The following is a 19,409-nucleotide window of genomic DNA, read 5'->3' as shown; positions in this document are numbered from 1 at the left end:
AAACAGGGTCCAGGACAGTGTGTACAGGATCCTCATATTTTTGTAAAAAAAAGAAAACACATACATGTAAATGCTTGTGTGTGCACAGATTAGACTTCCAAATCTTCCTTGGGTGTGCAATAACTAAAAACCATACAAATACACACAGAGATACATGAGTACTGGGGGTGCCTCCGGGGCCCTCTACTGGCTTGGTAGTGACACCCCCGGGCAGTTCCCTTCCTCTCTGTGTCCTGAATTTCTTGTGTGCTCTCAGAGGTCAGAAAAGCCTGAAGCTGGTGCAGTGAGGCCTGTGTGAGTGGGGATGGAACGGGGAGGAGAGGGGGCTAGTTCTCTTGCTGCCTCTTGGAACCTCCTCCTCCTGCTGCAATGAAACCCACTCCCAAGGCCATGGGCTGCTCTCTCCTGTGACATTCCTTAAGAGCGTTTGAATTTCGTCTGGCCCTTTCCCCCAGTCACCCCGCACTTCCTTCCAGAACCCCTCGGAACCACTCCAAGCCTTCATTCCTGGAAGCAGTGCCCACCAATACCCTTGTGGTCCCCTCTGAAGCCTACATCAGCTGAGTCTTCTCCAAGTCACCCTAATCGTCTGAAAGCCTCTCATGCCCCCTGGACCTCTCCTCAGGTCCAGGATGTGTGTGGGGGGTGCTGGTCCAGCTACCCCCAGTGCAGCCCTGCAGTCTTCACAGCTGCCATTGCTTCTCAGGTTCCTCCCTCTGCATAGCAAGGCCGCCCCACAGATGGCCTTGGGGGCCCTTGCAGTCCTGACACAGCTTCCTTCTTTCTCAGACCCCTGGCAATGGGGGGATGCCTGAGGCTGTGTGTGTAACCCCAACCGGGCCTCCATTGAAGCTCAGGGGCAAGCCTGGGGTGCCCCGGGCCTGGAACTGGCCCCCTCCCAGGCACCCCTCTGGTACCAACATGGGCGTCACCTATGCCTTGGAACGACTTCATGGGGAAGAGCTGGAGAAGCTGGAGTCAGCAGGAGATTAATTAATCAGAACCCGAACACATCTGCTGTTAATTAATTCCATGCCAAGGTTAACTCTTCCCTCTCTGGGCTTCTCCTCCCTTTGGTGGGAAGAGGGAATAATGGTGGGAGAAGGTACCCCACTTACCTTCTCCCCTTAGAGGGAAATGTGAAGAAGGGAGGGGAACGTGAAGGGCAGGGCAGTTTCTGGGGTAAGAAAAGCAGAAGAGGCAGGGCCCCCAGAGGGCAGGGCAGTCTCATCCATGTGGGTGCTTTTTAGGGGCGGTAGGAGCATTTGCTTTTGAGAGTCATGGCCCATGGAAATTAGTCATGAGTGCTGAAGAAAGCTGAGACGGACAAATATCTTTATTTACAACAACAAATAGAACAGACCCTCCCTCCCTTCCCTCCCTTTCCCATTCCAGTCTTTTCCATACTGTTCCCCCTCCCACCCTACCCAAAGGCCTTGCCTAGCCCTGCTTTCTGGGGTCACTGCATGGGTTAGGCCCCCACAAAAGCCTAGGATAGGAGACTGGAGACGGCTGGCTGAGGGAGGGTGGGGCGTCTCTTTTCACATTTGCTGTCCTCTAAGCCCGAGGTGGTGCAGAGAGGCGGGCGCCAGGAGCAGGGAGAGGTAGAGAGCCACGGCCCCACCAACCCACCCTCCCCAGGTAACTTTCACAGTGTTCTGTAGCCCTGGCTGGCCCCCTGCAGCCCCCACCCCAGCCCTGCCCTTAGGTTGTCCCACCAGCTCTTTGGTGATGTGTGTCCCTGGTAACCCACTGAAGAGTTCAGGCTTCTCTGCCGTGGGCCCACCACCCACAGCTGAAACAGCCCCTCTGAGCACGCCCCCACCATTTTCAAGGCTGGGGTTCTGAGAGGACATAGGTGGGTGAGAGAGGACCAGAGACAAGGGGCCTTCAGAAGCCTTGTGTGACAGTCCTAGGCCTGGCCCCAATCAGGGGACCCTGCTGGAATCTGCAGGGGTGCCCGGCTGGCCCGGTCCCCGACAGAGGCTCAGGAGGAGAAGCAGAGCCCACAGCACTCCATGCAGATCTCCAGGCAGTCTGCGGACTCGCAGCAGGCGTCCAGGATGCCGCAGTCCAGGTCGCAGGGCAGGTCGCAGTCAGCACACTCGCCGGAGCCGCAGCAGCAGCAGCAGAGGCACGAGTCCTCTGAGCTGCAGGAGCCGCAGGTGGCGCAGTCCAGGACAATGTTGCACAGCGTCAGGAACTCGCAGAACAGGCAGGACAGGATGCAGTGGACACAGCAGTCTGCGGGGTGGGCAGAAGAGACGGGGAGGGGAGAGCATGTGTGAAATAGCCAGGGGCGTGGGGGCCCAGCAGCAGTAGCAGCGGCGGGGATGCTGAGTGCTCACCGTGCGCCTGCCCATGCCAAGCACCTGGCACACATGAAGCTCACGTGTCCGTCCCCTAGGTGATGACCCCGAGGCACACACAGTTGAGCACATCAGAGCAGGGTCCAGCCCAGGCAGTCTGGATCATCCTTGCTCTGAGCCAGCCTCAGTTTGCTTATTTAACCAACATATGGAGTGATACTTATTCTGGGCACTATTCTGAGTGCTCTGCATGAATTACATTCATTTAGACCTCCAACGGCGACTCTATGAGGCAGGGGCTATCACTAGCCCCACTCCACAGATGAAGAGACTGAGATTAAGAAAAGTTAAGTCGGCTGGGCCCAGTGGCTCATGCCTGATCCCAGTACTGTGGGAGGCTGAGGCAGGTGGATCACCTGAGGTCAGGAGTTCAAGACCAGCCTGGCCAACATGGCGAAACTCCATCTTTGCTTAAAATACAAAAAATTAGCTGGGTGTGGTGGTGCAAGCCTGTAATTCCAGCTACTCAGGAGGCTGAGGCAGGAGACTCGCCTGAACCCAGAAGGTAGAGGCTGCAGTGAGCTGAGCTCACACCACTACACTCCAGCCTGGGCCACAAGAGCGAGACTGTCTCAAAACAAAAAGAGAGAAGCTAAGTCTACACCCAAAATCCTACCACCTGGCTCATCTCTCACCTGGACACCTTCAACAGCCTCCTCACTGGTCTCCCCACTGCCTGGCTTTGTCCACTGCCCCCGAAGCATCTCCATTCCACACTGCGACCAGAGGGATCCTTTAGAAACGTCTGTTGGATCCTGGCCCTCCTCTGCTCAGACCGCTCCCATGGCTCACATGTCACTTGTGATAGAAGCTGAAGTCCTCACAGTAGCCCCCGAGGCCCCCTGTGGTCTGGTCCCTGTGCCCTCTTAGTTCTCTTCTCCCACTCCTCTCCTCCGGATCACTCTGCTCCGGCCACTCCGGCCTCCTGGCTGCTCCTTGGCCATGCAGACACTGATTCTTCTGCCTGGAACAATCTTGCCACAGGCACATGCTTGGCTGACTCACTCATCTCCTGCTTTGTCCAAATGCCACCTCTCGCTGAGGCCTTGCACCACCGGCCTCAATACTGCAACTGGCTGGCTCTGCCTCGCACTCCCTGCCTGGCCCTACCTGGCTGCCTGCTTCCCCCAGAGGCCATCGCCTCCCACCGTGCTACACGGTTTCCTCACGTTCATTGTCATCTCCTCCTACTGGATATGTAAGCTCCAGCAGGGCAGGCACCTTTGCCCATTTTGTTCACTAACAGATTACAAGTCCCTAGAGCAGCGCCTGGCACATAGGGGTGCTGAGTGAACAGAAATGCATGAAGCTGTGCTGGGCACCAGCTGGGAGGTGCTGGAGCTGGGACTTGAGTCAAGGCTGCTGACTCTAGAGCCTCTGTCCTGCAGCGCTCCATGTGCTGGGGCCAGGCCGTGGGGCAGAGCGTGCAGTTCTCCTGGCCAGGGGCCCCTTGGGAGACTCACTGTGCGGAGGAGGGAGGAGGGTCTAACCCTGTTCTCCTGCATTCCTGTGTGGAGGGACCAGGGTCTGGCGATCTCTCTTCAAACTGGATAGGGTAGTTCTTTTCAAATGTAAATTGGATGAGTCACCACCTTGTTAAAAACCCTTCAGGGGCGCCCTACTGCTCTCCAGATAGTCTAGGTTCACTGCCTGGTTGGTAAGGACCTCCCAGGACCCCTGCCTGCCACGAGTCTCGCCTTTGGCACTTCACCCTCCAGCCATACTGGCCATTTCTCACCTCTGTGCTCTCCTGGCTGGAGCCTCCTTCCCATCTTTTAAGGCATGCTCCAAGCCTTCCCAGGATTCCCTCCCCAGATTTCTGGGCTGGTGTGAGTGTCTCCTTGGGTTCACATAATCCTCTTTGTGACTTTTTCACTGCATTTATCACCTTTTACGGCAATTACCTATCTATGTCTCTCATGAGAGCTTTATGACGGCATGAACCAGGTATCCAGCACATGGCAGGTGCCTAGGACATTTCATTTTATTTTGCTTTGAGATGAAGTTTCACTCTTGTTCCCCAGATTGGGGTGCAATGGCGCAAACTTGTCTCACTGCAACCTCTGCCTCCTGGGCTCAAGCGATTCTCGTGCCTCAGCCTCCCAAGTAGCTGGGATTATAAGGGCCCCCCTCCATGCCCTTAGTAGAGACAGGGTTTTTTGTATTTTTAGTAGAGACAGGGTTTCATCATATTGGCCAAGCTGGTCTTGAACTCCTGACCTCAGGTGATCCACCCGCCTCAGCCTCCCAAAGTGCTGGGATTACAGGCCTGAGCCACCGTGCCCAGCCAGGACACTTTACATGAATAAATGGCTCCTTCATAACTAAGACTATTGGGCCTGGGCAAAGTGGCTCTTGCCTGTAATCCCAGCACTTTGGGAGGCTGAGGCAGGTGGATCACAAGGTCAGGAGTTTGAGACCAGCCTGACTAACATGGTGAAATCCTATCTCTACTAAAAATATAAAAATTAGCCGGGCATGGTGGCACACGCCTGGGAGGCTGAGGAAGAAGAATCGCTTGAACCCAGGAGGCGGAGGTTGCAGTGAGCTGAGACTGTGCCACTGCACTCCAGCCTGGGCAACAGAGCAAGATTCCATCTCAGAAAAAAACAAAAACAAAAACAAAAACAAAAAAACTGTTGGGCAGAATCTGCTCTGTGGAGTGGGAAGGTTTCTAAGCATGTTACGTGCAAATGTGTAAACTGAATCTATTTGCAGATGCCCAGGCCAGTGTCCTTCCACACAGACAGGAACCACTGGAACATTCTGGGGTGAAGTTCAGGCCATCACTGAGCTCAGGCAGCTGTGAGCCATGTTCACCTGATGGCTGGTGAGGAGGGGGCTGGCTGCCCTGCAGCCCAGCGGAGATCTTTGTGTTGCAGGCACAACAGCTGTCTGGGAGTTTCGATACTCTGACCTCCCATTGCACCTTGCAGCCCTGCCCCGGCACCATTTTGTTCTGCTACATGGTCTTTTTTCCTCCCTAGACAGAAAATTTCTGTTTCCAGAAACAGAGTGGCTTAAGATGGATCAACCCAGGTGGCTCCGTTCCTTGTTACAGCAATTGTGGGAAAGCAAGGATGGGAGGGGTGGGGGAGGAACAAGGTGGGCTTGAGGAGGTAGATATGCCTCAGTTTACCCAGTAGGTGCACTTTTCGAGGTTCTATGATTTGATCATGCATCAGGTTCCCTGCAGGGCTTGTTAAGCCCCACCAGGGTCCAATCCAGTAGGCTTGGAAGGAGGTTGAGATCCTGCATTTCTAAGCAGCAGCCTGGTGAGGGTGCTCCTGCAGGCCCCTGGGTCCTGCTTCCAGAAATCTGGCTTTGGAGGCCTCTCCCAGGGAGAGATGGGATGGGGTGCTTACCTTCCTGTGCCTGGAGGGGGATCTGGGAGGCGGTGGATTTGGTGCTGCTCTTACTCTTCTTGCTGCCCTGGCTGGCAAGAGATGCGTGTGTCTGCAACTTCCGATGGGCCTTGGGGCCACTCAGGGCACCATTCCCCGCCTGTCTGGTGCTGCCTAGCTCTGAGGGGTGGCCAGAGCCATTCGGCAGTAGTGGGGTGCAGCCCAAGGGGTTCCCCTGAGGCTGACCTGGAGAGATGAAGAGAAAGGCTGATGGGAAAAGTGTGGGGGTCATTCAGTCCCCAGAGCTGTGCTCAAATCCTGTCTGCTTCATTCTTTCATACATCCCAAAGCACCCAGCCATACCTATATCCTGCAGATGGGGAAACTAAGGCCCAGAGGGAAGAAATGGCTAGTCCGGAGCCATGCCATGAAATTGGGTTGGCCCTAGCTCCTGACTCTCAGTTCAGTGCTCAGTCCAGAAATGACAGATGTACAAGGGGAAGGGCTTGGAGCCCTAGGCCTCTCCTTCGTTCCTCGCACAAAGTCCATTCTCCTGCTCTTGTCATCCTGAGGTTTTGGCAGAGTGGTGGCAGTGGCGGTGTTGGGGAAGAGGGGTGGTTTGGCTGGGGTAGGGAGGACAGCAGTGAAGCAGTTAACCTTCACCTTGGCCTCTGCCAAGTCCCCAGCTGTTATTGCCCTTGGCACACTGGGTGATTTATTGGAAACATCTGTTTGGAGATGAACGCCTGGCCCTGGAATCCAGGGGCTCCTCACTGCAGCCCCTCTACCTCCTGCTCCTTCCTCCTGGTGTCTTAACTCAAACCTCTGCCCTCTGAATTCCCAGCCCCATCCTGCCTCTGTGGGCAGCTGGCAGAGTTTGGGGAGGGGCCTTGGGGTCTGGGAGAGGAGGGAGGGAAGGTGGCAAGCAGAAGGGCAGTGGGGAGACCCCCAAAGCCAGGAGCCCTGGGTCCCCACTGCAGGCTGAGGGACCAAACTTCAACTTGATCAATGGGGTGCAGGCAAGGTGACCCTGGAGATCCCCCAAGCCCTGAGTTACTTCCTGCCCCTCACTCAGGGATGTTCAGTTCTGTATGAGAACTGGTTGGCTCAGTTCTATTCTCAAGAGATGAGGGGAGGTGTGTACGGTGCGGGGAGTAGGGAGGGACTGAGGAGGGGTCACTGAGAGTTCTGGGGCTCCTCAGCTGGGCAGGACTCCTGACTCCTGGGCAGGACCCTGTGGCCCCAAGGACCCTCTGGAAATGTAGGGCACTTCAGTCCCTCAGGAGCTGGAGTCTGGATCCCCATCTCCTTCCAGGTCTGGCCTGTGTATGTGAATTGTGTAGGAGGGAGATGTCTTGGGGGCCCTGGAGCCCAAGGAGAGGGGAGGGTGGCCTCGATGACTCCTTTGGCCAAGGAGGCCAGGTCTTCCAGTGATGGCAGCAGTCACAAGATCGCACACTGCGTGCTCCCCGCACACCAGCCCTTCTAAGTACTTGCTGCTCACAGATCCCCTTGGTATCGCTAGCCTTCTTTTACTGATGAGGAAACCGAGTCCCAGAGAGATAGAGGTACAATAAGTTGCCCAAGGTCACACAGCTAGCAAGTGTCAGATATGGGACGAGCTTAGAGATTAAGAGCTGGGCTCAGAGGGCAGAGGCCCGCAGCGGGGCAGAGGCTGGGAGACAAGCGACCGAGGAATAAGCTGCTACATCACGACAGTCACTACCCTCATGACGCGTGGCGTGCGTGTTTCAGGCAGGTATTATGTCCCAGGCACAGTGCTGGCAGCTTTAGGTGGAGCAGCTTCTTTACGCATCACAAGAGATCTACTACTGGCCCCATTTCACAGATGAGAAAACGGAGGCCCAGAGGGGGAAAGCTTGCCAGAAGTCCCGTAGCTGGGAAGTGGATCGGGGAGGGCATGAAGATTGGGGGAAAGGAGCTGAGGACAAGGTCGGGGGTCAGGGGGAGGGTGGGAGCCAGGGTTCTGGAGAGGCTCCATGCTGGGAGCCTCCAGCAAGAGCTGTGGCTGGTGTCTGCATCTGGGTAAACAGGGGTAAGGCTATGGGAAGTGGCCAGGCCTGAATCATCTGGCCCCCACCTTCTGGCCCCCACACAGGGTGACTGGGCCGAGTCCTTGGCCAGCTTTGGTGCCCCTTGCCCTGTTGCCTAAACATGGGTGCCGTGACCAGAGGGCGGGAGTGTGCGGTGAGCTGAGGGATCTGGGAGATGTGGACAGACACAGAGCTTGCCTGTGGCCATGGCCGTGGGGGCGGCCGTGGGGGCTGAGTCACAGAGCAAACACTCAGGGCTCACAGACACAGGAGCGTCTGTCCCATTCCCACCAGGCCCCCTCCTCCACAGCCACGGCATTGAGCTCTTTCAATTCTGCTGGTGGGTGTGCTGGATGAGACCAAGGGCCGTGCACTAGCAGGATAGTAACCCTGACTTCCAGGGAGTCCAACTTAGTCCCAGATGCCCTGGCTGGAGGAGGCTGCCCGCCCGGCCATGCCAGCTGGGTGTGCAGGCAGGCACTGGGAAGAGTGCTGGGCCAGGAGACCTGAGTTTCCCAGCTTGTGACCAGGGTGGGCGTTTCTCTGTGCCTGTTCCCTCGTCTGTAAAATGGGCTTGGCAGTAGCCATCCTGCTGCCTCACTACAGGCTGATTAGGCGAGCAAGTGAGCCCACTCAGGGACAGAAAGTTGGGAAGTAAAAGTATGTCTATAGATGTGGGCAAATCCTCGTTGTTTATAAAAATGATCCCAGCTGTTGCTTCTCCTGTTCTTGAGGGTGAAGGTGGAAAATTCTCTCCCTCCCAGGACCTCCTTGGAGAACTCAAGCCAGGCCTGGGAATGGAGCTGAATTTTGTTCTATTTGCCACCCCCCAGAGCAACTGGGGGCTTCTTCCTTTTAGCCTTGATTCCCAGAAGGATGGGGCTGCATCAGGCTCGGGCTCGCTGCCCCACGCCAGCCCTGCAGCTCTCTTCTTGAGGCCGGGGGCGCCTCTCTCCAGGCAGCCGCATGCTCTCTGTCCTGAGCCATTTTGCCTGGAGCCTGCCCGCACTCCTGCTTCCTAGTCACTTTGCAGTGGAGGTCTGCCCCTTGACAGACAGAGCAGTGACATTGCCCTACCCCTTTCTGCTGCCATGCTGCCACCCTCAGGAGTCCTGGCCAAGTGGGTGCACCCATTTTTGCCAACCCATTTGTGTTGAGTTCCCTAGTGCAACCGCTACATGTTGCCATCCAACCTCCTGGTTCTCTAGGACTCACATGTCACAGCTTCTGTGGGGACATCGAGGTCAGTGCTGTCCAAGGCCTGGGAGACCCCAGGGCCATTGCCTTGGGGCATGGGGGTTGCCGCCTCCTCCAGAGAGCCCTCCTCTGGCGCTGCCTCTGCAGGGTGAGTGGATCCTGTTACTACCTCCAGCCCAGGAAGGAGGGATAGGGTCTGGGCTAGGAAAAAAGCAGATGACTGAGGTCCATTTTCCTGGGGCCCTCCTTTTTGCCAAGCCCTGGGCCCCGCCCCACAGCCCACCATGCCCACTGAACCCTCATTCTTCATCTGTTTACACCAGTTAGCCAGCCCTTACTCTATCTGACAACAGCAACAGACTCCAAAATAGAAAGCTCCCAAACCACACTCTGGGAGTGAGCAAAGGTGTGCATGCACGTGAGTGTGTGCACGTATGCGTGTGGTGTCGGGAGAGGCAGAGATGGTAGAGTATGAAGAGAATTGGGGAGAGGAGGCAGAAACAGCGCAGGGGAGAACAGACGGACAGTGAGCGACGGAGAGATAGGGACAGGCATGGAGAGTGACAGGGAGAATCAAAGGGACAGTGAGAGGTAGAGGCAAAGAGAGATAGAGCATTGGACTGCAGGAGACTGGGTGTGGAAGAGAGATTCACAGTGACCCAGTGACAGACAGCCTGGGACGGGAGTGAGATACAGCAATAGTGCGAAAGTCATCGATGGAGAGAAAGACAGAGGTGGGGCAGAGACAGAGGCGATGGAGCAGGGAGCACTGGAGAAACTGGGTCAGAGAGGATGATGGCAGAGGAGTCAGAGGAACCTGAGGGTGAGGAGCAGGGAGGGGCTACAGTCAGGAGAGCGACAAAAGGCCGGCCAGAGCGCTGGGGAAGAGGTGAACCGCAGCCACATGTAATTACAGTGGCTCTGTGCAGGGGCGGCAGGAGGCAGAAATGGAGCCACCTTCAAACCCACAGCTCCCCAGGCTGCAGGACTAGGGCCCCTAGGCTCAGGGGAAAAAAGGAATGGGGGATGGGTAGTGAGGGAGGGAGGAAGAAAGGGGTCTGAGCTTCCACACACTCAGCCAGGGATCATGGGCAGGCCCAGGCTGTGCCAATGAAAGGGTGTAGGGTGCAGCCTGGGCCTCTCATCAGACCTCAGCCTATGCAGTTAGTTGGAAAGACAGGGGTCTCAAGAGGGTGGCCTTCCACTTGCCCCCTCCCCACATATCATGCTGGGAGAAAGAGAAGGAACAAGGAGACACAGAAACAAGAGGCTCAGAGATGCAGAGGCCACAGGGGCACAGAGAGAGGCAGGGGGACACGGGAGGGGGCATGGGGAGAGGCCAGGGGACATGGGGGGGGACATGGGGAGAGGTGGGGGGACACAGGGGGGACATGGGGAGAGGCAGGGTAACACAGGAGGGACACAGAAGGGGACATGGGGAGAGGCAGGGTGACACGGAGGGGGACATGGACAGTGGCAGGGTGACATAGAGGGGGACAAGGGGAGAGGCAGGGGGACACAGAGGGGGACATGGACAGTGGCAGGGAGACCCAGAGGGGGACACGGGGAGAGGCAGGGGACACGGAGGGGGACGTGGAAAGTGGCAGGATGACACAGAGGGGGAGATGACAAGAAACAGTAGGGAAGCCCACAGAGTACACAACCCATGGAGAGACCCAGAAAGAGACACATGCAGAGACAGAAACACAGGATAGTCTTGAAATGGAATCAATCACAGAGAACAGAGAGGGGCTGACATATGGTGTCCTCTATGAACTATCTCCCAATGACACAGAGAGGAAGGGGGCGGGGGAGAGAGAGGCAGAGAGCTGAGAGTTGAAAGAAGAGACGAGGGAGATAATTAGAGGGCTCAGTGGAGGCCTGGGCATGCAGGCCTGGGGGAGGGGAGTCGGAAGCACGTTGAGGGGAAGATTCTGGGGCCCAGCTGCCTTCCTGGGCCCAGAGCATAGCCCCTGTGGCCGTGACCCTCAGAAGCCCCTTAGGAATCCTTGTTCTAAGGGGTCTGGTCCCCCACAGTCAGGGGGACGGGCACCCCAAGGCCCCACATGGGAAGCACAGAGGGCAGCAGGCCCAGCAGGCATGCTCTCACCTGCCCAGTGAAAAACCACAGGCCTTGCCTGGAGACAGGAGCTGGGCAGGGCTGGCGCTCCTGGGATTCCTGCAGGGCAGCGGAGTTATTTGCTGGGAGCCTTTCCCGGGGTCCATGACTCCAGGAATGCAGGGGTGGGTTCCTTCCAGCTCCAACTGCTCTGTGGGCCTGTTGAGAGCCCCACTCATAGCTGGGCTGATCACTGAGAAATCAAATGGCTTTTGGACAAGTGGAAGCAGGCCAGTGGAGACGCTGGTGCCAGATGGTGCCTCCCCTAGCCCTGAGCCTGGTCTACACCAGCTCAGATATGGCTCTTGCAGGCTAAGACCAAGTTGCCATAAAAAGGGAGGCTCAAAGGGAAAAAAAAAAAGACAAAAAAAATTGTAAAACCAGGAGTTCGAGACCTACCTGGGCAATATATCGAGACCCCGTTCTCTCAAAAAAAAAAAAGACAAAGGAAAGAGAGGCTTAGGGTCCTAATTTTCAGGAAAGCAGGGGCCTGCCTAGCTCTGGCCCCTGGCCCCCAGAGGCATCTTCCATGAACTGGGAGACCTGACTCTCCCATGCGGTGTAATGAGACAGAAAGACCTGAGTGAGCAGCGGAAGATCCGAGCCGTGCATTCAACAGTTACCAGCCTGGCAAGTTATCAGAGTGGGGCTGCTTTGTCCTAATGCTCATGCCACAGGGTTTCAAGAAGGAAAGAAAATGCTCATTAGGGGGTTATTCACAAACCTTCACCCTCAGCCCCACTCCTCTTCCCTCTGTCCCTCCTTCCCCTCCTCTCTTTCCTTCCTCCCTCCTTTTTTTTTAAATGACTAGTTTGGCTTCTGACCTTTCCCTTTTCATTCATTCCTCCCCTCCTTCCTTCCTTCCTATCTGTGCTTCGTGGTTTAACATTTATTACGGACCTATGAGGCACCCAGCAATATAATGAGTACTGGGTATACCCAAGTGAGAAAGACCAGCTCATTGCCTTGCAGGGGTGGGGTGGGCTGGTGGCTCTTACATACACAGAGGTGCAAGAGTGACGGTAGGGCATCTGGAAGAATGGTGGAAGCACAGAAGATGGCCCCCTAGCCCAGATGGGTGAGTGTGGCTAGCAGGCTTCCTGGGGCAGGCAGTACTCACACTCAGTCTTGACCAATCAGTAGCACAGAAGGGGAGCTTTGAGAAGAGCAGCAGGAATCAAGACCCCCAGTGAGCTGCCACATGCTCTGGGGCGGTGTTGAGTCTGGGAAGCCTAGAATGATAGCTAGGGCATGACAGGCCTGTGGTCACTTCCCAGGCTTCCTGCAGAGGTCACAAGGGATCCCTGGGGTGACACTGTGAGTCCTCTGGTAGAGAGAGCCAGGACTTCTGCTCCCTGCCCTCCCTGCTTCCCTCCCTTCCCGCAGTGTTAGAGACACAGGGTAGTCTTGAACTGAAATGGAATCAATCGCAGAGAATGGAGAGGGGCTGACATACGGTGTCCTCTATGAACTATCTCCAAATGACACAGAGAGCACAGAGAGGAAGGGTGGGGGGAGGGAGAGGCAGAGAGAGCTGAGAGATGAAAGAAGAGAGGAGGGAAGGTGAGGAAGATGATTTAAGGAGCCTGGAGTTCACATCTCGAACCTCCTTACCCAAAGTGTCTCCACTCTGGGGGCAGTCTCTCCTGACAGTCACCTACAGGGCTGGTGACCTTGGATCTGGTGGGAACAGGAAATTATAGAGTGCAGACCAAGGCCCGAGGAGGCGCATCCTGTAGGAAGCCTACTAGGCATTAGACCATGGAGGAAAAATGAGGAAGGAAAGAAAACCAAGTCCAGTAATCTTGACCTGGAGACACACAAAGGGACAGAGAACCTCCGGAGCCAGGAGGGGCCGCAGAGAGGACCCAGCAAACCAGCACTGAGAGCAGAAGAGGGAGCTGTGCCAAGTGTCCAGAGACAGGGCAGCCGAAGGAAAAGGAAGCAGCAGCTGCAGGAGGACCTGGTCTGCAGCGGCGACACTGCCCTGGTGGCCCAGACCCCGAGGTGGGGACTGAGAAGCAGCTCCTGCTTGGAACAGATGGGGCAGAGGTGCCAAGAGCCCATGTTTCCATTCTGTAACCGAGACACTGCTGTCCAGCCACAGAGGGGAGAACATCTCAGGGGAGAAACTTCCCGAGAGTGGAAGTGCAGAGTGGGCAGGAGGGAAGGGGGTGGCCCGCAAAGGTGAAGGAAGCCCCTGTGTGGATGTACAATTCATGACCTGCAGAAGGTGCCTGCCAACGGAGTGAGTAGATGGGGCTGAAGTCCTCGTCTTCCTAGTAGGTGCCATCTGCTCACCCAACTGCATGCCTGCTCCATCTGACCAAGGGGGCACCTTTTTCCAATCTGCACCTGGTGCCACGCATGCTGGTGGCATCTCTGAGCAGAAGCTCCCGGCCCTGTAGCCCTCCTCTCAAAGGTGGCTATCTACAAAGGGGAGATATGGAAAGGCAATAGCTCCTTTGCTTCAATGCGCTCCCATTCCTAACATGGGATAAGATTCTAATAAATGTCTGGAGTTCTGGAAAGACAACCGGCCCCAGAAGGGAGTGGGAGTCACATGTAAATCCATGAACCCAAGAGGAAAGGCTGAGACTCACACCCTCAGCAAGGACTCTGTGGGCTCTCCCTGCCCGCCATCCACCAAGTCCTGGACCAACAGGGAGTAGGGGGACCTCTTTCAGGTGGGATGAGTTCAAGCCTGGACAGTGCCCATGGGAATTCCAGCCAGAAGACCCCTGGATGGTGTGCAGAAAGGCCCACGCTCCAGAGCTCTGCTGCCTGGTGCCTTAAGTGTAGCCCTCATCATTGTCCTTGTGGACTGTGGATCTGGGCTTCCCCTTTGGAGCTCTGACCATCTCTGGAGAGAGAAGGCCAGAACCTCCTATGGTCAGAGAGTGGTGGCTGGAACCTCACACTTCAGTCTTTCCTTGGCTCGGCATTCAAGGCCTCAGTCTGCATCTTCAATCTATCAATGTACCAGGATCCTGTGTTCCAGACAGACTGGCCTCTCCATGGCCCAGGCTGTAGCCAGATATTCTGACAGTCCACCCATGCTTATATCGTTCCTGTTAACCAGAAGCTCCTACCTCTCCCACTCTCCAAATCCAACTCATCCTTCTGGACCAAGCTCAAGCTTCACCTCTTCTTCTAGAAAACGTTCTCTGACCCAGTTGCTGAAGACTTAGCTCCAGTGTCCCCTCTTGTTAATAACTTGTTAGTGAAGTCCTGGCTTCTCAAGCAGGCTACAGTCCTCACAACTCACTCCCTGGGGGTGGCGTCCATATTCATCTCTGCATCCCCAAGGAGTACTCAGCAAATGCCTACTGGAGAGTACTTTCTGGAGTTCAGAATGCCCCAGTCAGGGGAAGGAGAGAGAGGGCTGAGGAACAGGGGTGGCATCTGGACCTGAACCCCAAGAAAGTCAGAGAGGGTGGACTTCTTTGATGCACACATGGGTAATGTGAATCCATTGGTCACAGTCCCAAGGCACCAAGCTGAGAACCAAACAGGGCCTGGGCTGGCCAGTTAGGCTGGGTCAAGTTGGTTTTATTTTAGGTCTGAAGGCTCCAATTCCCCAGGAAATTCAATTTAGAACCATGAACAGGAATGTGACGCCCCAGTGCTGGGCAGAAATGTGCCTGTGGGCTAGGGAGCCAGGCTCCTGGGGCTCTCAGGGGTGGGCGGGAGGAGGCCACTAGGAGAGCCAAGGGTGTGAGGGCTTGGCCACCTGCCCCTACCAGATCTGCCCTGAGCCCCCTTGTTCCCTGTCTGCACTGGGGCGGCTGAGGGAGGGGCTGACTTGCTCCCTGGCTGTCCTGCCAGTAGGGCCTCTGGGGGCAGCGCTGTGGCCTTGCTGTTCTGTCAGCGCCCAAGGAGCAAAGCGTGGGGGATTCTGGTCTCGGATTCAGGCGTCTGTGGGGTTTTGGCTGGGTCTCCTGCGGTTTCGGCTTCCTGGGCAGCAGGCTCATTCTCCCAAGGCGGTGGCAGAGCAAAGCCTTGAGTTATGAAAGCCGCATTGTCTGGCCCAACCCAGGCTGGGGAGGGGGCCTGCTGGGGCGCTGGGGGGCCTCAAGTTACAGCCCGGGGCTTCACCCTCCCAGTCGCCCACCCTGGCCCTGGTTCTGTGCAGTTAGCTCCCTCCTCTTGCTGCTGGAGCTGAGAGTGGCTTCAGCAAGGAAGGAGATCTTGGAAGGTGAAGGAAGACCAGAAAAAATGGATCAGGGGAGGGAGAAAGCTGGGGAGAGCAGGAGGCTGAGGAAGGGAGGAGGCAGGAGGGAGGCCCAGTGGGACAGGGAAGATTCCCAGACACAGAGAAGGACCCTTCCAAGTGCCCTGCCCCCAGCTCTCCCTCTGGGCTGAAGGAGTCCAGTTCTTGGAGGCGCTCATCGTGCAGAAGGCCCCGTTGCAGGGGCCCCACAGAGACAGCAGGGAATTTGAGGCTAGGCCAAGATAGGCTGCAGACACGCTGGTCTCATCTATGTGCTGGCTGTTGGCCAGACATCTTCCACTTGTCCTCACTCTGGTTTAGAGGACCCCCACCTCCACAGTTAGGCGTCCATACCAAGTAGGTGGGGAATGAACGCGGAGGGGCCTCCTCCAACGGGCAGGCAGGCCACGAGGGCGGGTGCATGTGGAGGCTGAGGCCAGAGAAGGGAAGGAGCGTCCAAGGCAAGGCAGGGAGTTCACGTCAGAGGTTCGGGAGCAGACCTTCATTATTCACAGTCAAATTGGGGAAAGGGAGAATGGGGCTGGCGGGGAGGAAGGCAACGACTTAGACAGAGGAGATTCAAGTTATGAAATCCGGGTTCACACTCCTGCACGCGGTTCCCCTGGCCCTGAACACATCCCAGAAGTTCCTGCCTTCTCCCTGATCCGGACTTCCATTTGGGAGCTTCAACTAGGCATCTGGCCAGTGAGGGGAAGGGACTGAGAACCACGGCCAGCAAGGCCCCTACCCTAAACCCCCTCAGGAAGTCAAAAACCGTCCTTGGCTTGGGAGGCTCCCCCAGGAATAGCGGGTGGGTTACAGATGGCGCCCGGAGCGGGATGGGGCACTTCACTCGGGCTGTAGACACGGGGTAGGGGTGCGCGTGTGTGAACAGGGCAGGGGCGGCGGGCACTGGCCGGCACGAGAGGGAAGAAGGAAAGAGAAGGAGAAGGGATGGCAAGAAAGAGGGGAGGAACCGGGTCCTGCAGCCGCTCGCGGCAGACAAAAGTTTTCGGGAAGCGCTCGGCTCTATTTGGGCTGGGGGAAGGGAAGGAGAGAAAGACTCAGACAACGCCCCCTCCCTCCACACCAGGCCCCCATAAATATTTACACTTTGGGCAGAAACGGTCGAGACACAAATCCCAGACGGACAGACAGACACCGAGGAGTGTGTGTGTGTGTGTCTGGTGTCGGGAGTTGCGGGGAGTTGGAGCCAACTTGGCAGAGCCGCAACCTCTGTTCAGAGCCCTGCCTCCCCCGCCCAGCCCCCTACTCTCCCTGGACCAAGTCCCCACACCCAAACCTTTCGTCCCTATCCCTTCCAAGCTCCCCAGAGCCGTCTCCCCGAGTCTGGGGGCGGAGGAGGAGAACAAATAATTGGCCCCTTCAGCCGCCACCCGCCCCTGTCCAGCTTCGCCCTCCACTCCCGGTCCTACCTGGGCCCGGGGCTGCGCTGGGGGCTCCATGGGGTGCGTCGCAGCGAGAGGACCGCTGGCCGCTCACCTGGTACATCGGCCTCGGACCTGCGGAAAACAGGGTTCAGCGGGCGAGGCCGGGGGCGGGCAGGGGGCGATCATCCCCCAACGACGCGCGCCTCCCCAGTCCACTCACTCGTGCGAGCCGCGCTACGCTCTTTTCCAGCCGGATCCCCGCGTGGGGCCCGCCATCGGTGCCTGCTCCTGGCGCCCCCGCCCAGGGCCCGCTCGCTGCCGGGTCCTCTCCCGGCGCCCCCTCCCCTCTCACTTTTTCCCTTTACGGCGCCTGCTCGCGCTGTTCGCCCCTTCCTTCTTCCTTCTCTCTCCAGCCCCCACGCTCCTCCCCTGCTCGCCTCTCCCCTCCCCTCTTCCCTGGCCCACCCTCTCCCCGCCCCCTCCTCGCCTTCCCAGTCGCCCCTCTGCGGGTCCCCTCCCCTGCGCCGTGCTCGGCCCAGCCCGGAGCGGGACACGTTTGTCCGCGGGGCGCCCGAGGCCCAAGCCCCCACAGGAAGCCAGCTCGGCGCGTTTCCTCCGCGCTCCTGGAGCGGGTCCTCAGTCTCCCTAAATCCCTGCCCCCTGAGGCCCAGAGCCCCGCGAGCTGCACGTTTTCCTTCGCCTGTCCAAACTCTGCAAAAGTTTCTGGAAAATCAGGAGAAACAGAGAAGCCTCAACCACTTCGAGCAACTGTCTGAATAATTGCGGGCTCCAAATCTCTTTGCCCCAAAGATGGGCGCGATCAAGCTCCTCAGTCACCTTATGCCCCTCAGGCTCTGCCCGGGTTCCTAAGCCGGGGACCGGGATCTGGGCTCCCAGGCCACCCGCCCAAGCCACCAGGGTTGTCTGTCCGGGAAATCCGGTTAGTGACCAACCAGCCTCCCCTGTGCCGCAGCAGCCCAGAGCATCCCCGACCTCCTGCCCCTGCCAGCTGTGCGTGGGAATGTGTGTCAGAAAACCGACTCCAGGGGCAAAGAGAGGTCCTCCGAATTCAGCCCTTCTTTGGTATCCAGAGTGGAATCCGAGGCCTTCTAAGATGAGGGTTCGTGGAGAAAGGGGAGGGAGGGGGCCTCGGGCCAGCTGAGCTTCGCCTCTGGGTGGTGAGCGCGGTGGTAGGAGGGCGCTGCTACCAGGCCGTCCGAGAGGGTTCAGGGACCCTCAGCGCGACCCCGGGACCTGGTCCTGGAGAATGGGGAAGACCTTGGAGCCTGCAGCCCTCCAGGTGGGGCTGGGCGGGCCCGTGGGATGATGTTCAGGGTGGGGCGGCCCCCTGGGGTGACAGCGTCTCGGCCACACTTGGCCGGGGCCGCCTAGGAGCCGCATCTGGGCTCCCCACCACGAGGGCCAGTGAGCAAATTGGAAGGCGACGGCGGCGCCAGGCCACCTTTTCTAGTCCCGGGTCCAGCCGGTTCTGGAAGTGGGGACGTGGGACGCAGAAAGCCGGGCGTCCCACTCCCCGCTTTTTGGACTCTCCCAGCCCCCCATAGTCGCTACTTACGGCTGTCGCAGGTTCTGTGGGCGCCGTCGGGGCCAGGACTGGGATGGCCCCCACGGCGCCAGCAGCGCTCTAGCCACCGCGGCCGCGTCCCAGAGATGGGCTGGGGTGGTTGTGGTCCGGAGGAAGGTGGGGCGGAACGGGAAGAGAGGCTTCCGTCCCGTAGTCCTGGCTGCTCGCTGCGGTGGCCTGTCCTAGCGTTCCAGGAGCCGGCTGGGATCCGGTTGCTGTCCGGGAGCTCTGGAGAGCTGAGCCGACTCCCCCTTCCTGGCACGGGCTGAGTCACTCGGACGGGACTCGCCCGCGGCCTGGGCCTGGCGGCTGCTGCATTCTTACCTGCTTACCTGGGCGCGAACGCTGGGCCTCACCCACCTTCAAAGGCAATCCCGACCGTCTCTTTCCGTTTCCTCCCGCTTATAGGGCCCCCTCCCGAACCCCGGACCTCAGTGCTGCATCCCTCCCTCTGGTTTCTCAGTCTCAATCCAGGGCCCCTAAACTCTGCATCAGCTCAGTCCCGGAGCCTTACTGTTCCAAGTCGCCTGCTTGATCTCAAAGGCCCTCGGAATCTGGCCCAGTGCTAAGGTCGGTTTTGTTGGAAATGTAAATCATACTTTAAGTTTAATCCCACATGCTGGTTATACAGGTGTGCTCAGTTTGTAAGGATACAGCAAGAGGAGCATTTTAGGGTTAGGCAATTTTTTGGTATGACTATTATACTTGAATAAAAAAAATTTAAAAATCAACACATTAAAATCAACATTTCAGGACAGAACCCGATAGGGTACGAAGGCCGGGGGCCTGGCGTGGGGGCTCAGATTCCAGACCTACCACCTACTGTATTTCTTTGGGGAAATCCGTTTGCCTTTCAGCCTCAGGAGGGATGAGCACTGAGGCCCAGGACCAGGACTGGGGTGAGGTAAGTGAGACACTCATCTGGTGTGCAAGATTTCTGGGGTGCCAAGATAAGGAATTTTTCCTGGATGTAGGATCTTGCTCTGTGGGCCAGGCTGGAGTGCAGTGATGAGATCTCAGGTCACTGCAACCTCCGCTTCCCAGGTTAGAGCAGCTGAGCCTACAGGTACTTGCCACCACACTTGGCTAATTTTTTTTGTTTTTAGTAGAGTCGGAGTTTCACCATGTTGGTCAGGC

At 57.4% G+C, this 19,409-nt stretch overlaps 1 protein-coding gene across 8 annotated transcripts; it reads right to left on the bottom strand.

The window, feature by feature from the left end:
* Nucleotides 1-1,317: 1,317 nt before the first annotated feature.
* Nucleotides 1,318-18,553, bottom strand: MDFI (MyoD family inhibitor). 8 transcript variants are annotated; one of them, XM_037745270.1, is made up of 6 exons: nucleotides 18,264-18,553; nucleotides 16,733-16,819; nucleotides 8,983-9,165; nucleotides 5,735-5,959; nucleotides 5,190-5,352; nucleotides 1,318-2,244 (listed from the first exon to the last, which is right to left on the bottom strand). In XM_037745270.1, the coding sequence occupies exons 2-6, from the start codon at nucleotides 16,806-16,808 to the stop codon at nucleotides 2,097-2,099; spliced, it is 795 nt and encodes a 264-aa protein (XP_037601198.1). In that variant the 5' UTR covers nucleotides 16,809-16,819; nucleotides 18,264-18,553; the 3' UTR covers nucleotides 1,318-2,096. The 8 variants fall into 8 exon arrangements, with proteins under 8 accessions (XP_037601198.1, XP_037601201.1, XP_037601199.1 ...); XM_037745273.1 differs by lacking the exon at nucleotides 18,264-18,553 and adding an exon at nucleotides 17,729-17,983 and having other exon boundaries at nucleotides 8,983-9,160; XM_037745271.1 differs by lacking the exon at nucleotides 18,264-18,553 and adding an exon at nucleotides 17,729-17,979.
* Nucleotides 18,554-19,409: the final 856 nt, after the last annotated feature.

This window comes from Cebus imitator, unplaced genomic scaffold (genome assembly GCF_001604975.1).
Source record: "Cebus imitator isolate Cc_AM_T3 unplaced genomic scaffold, Cebus_imitator-1.0 Scaffold197, whole genome shotgun sequence".
Classification (NCBI taxonomy): domain Eukaryota; kingdom Metazoa; phylum Chordata; class Mammalia; order Primates; family Cebidae; genus Cebus; species Cebus imitator.
Note: the sequence above shows the minus strand (reverse complement) of the source record. Positions and strands in the feature narration are given on the sequence as shown.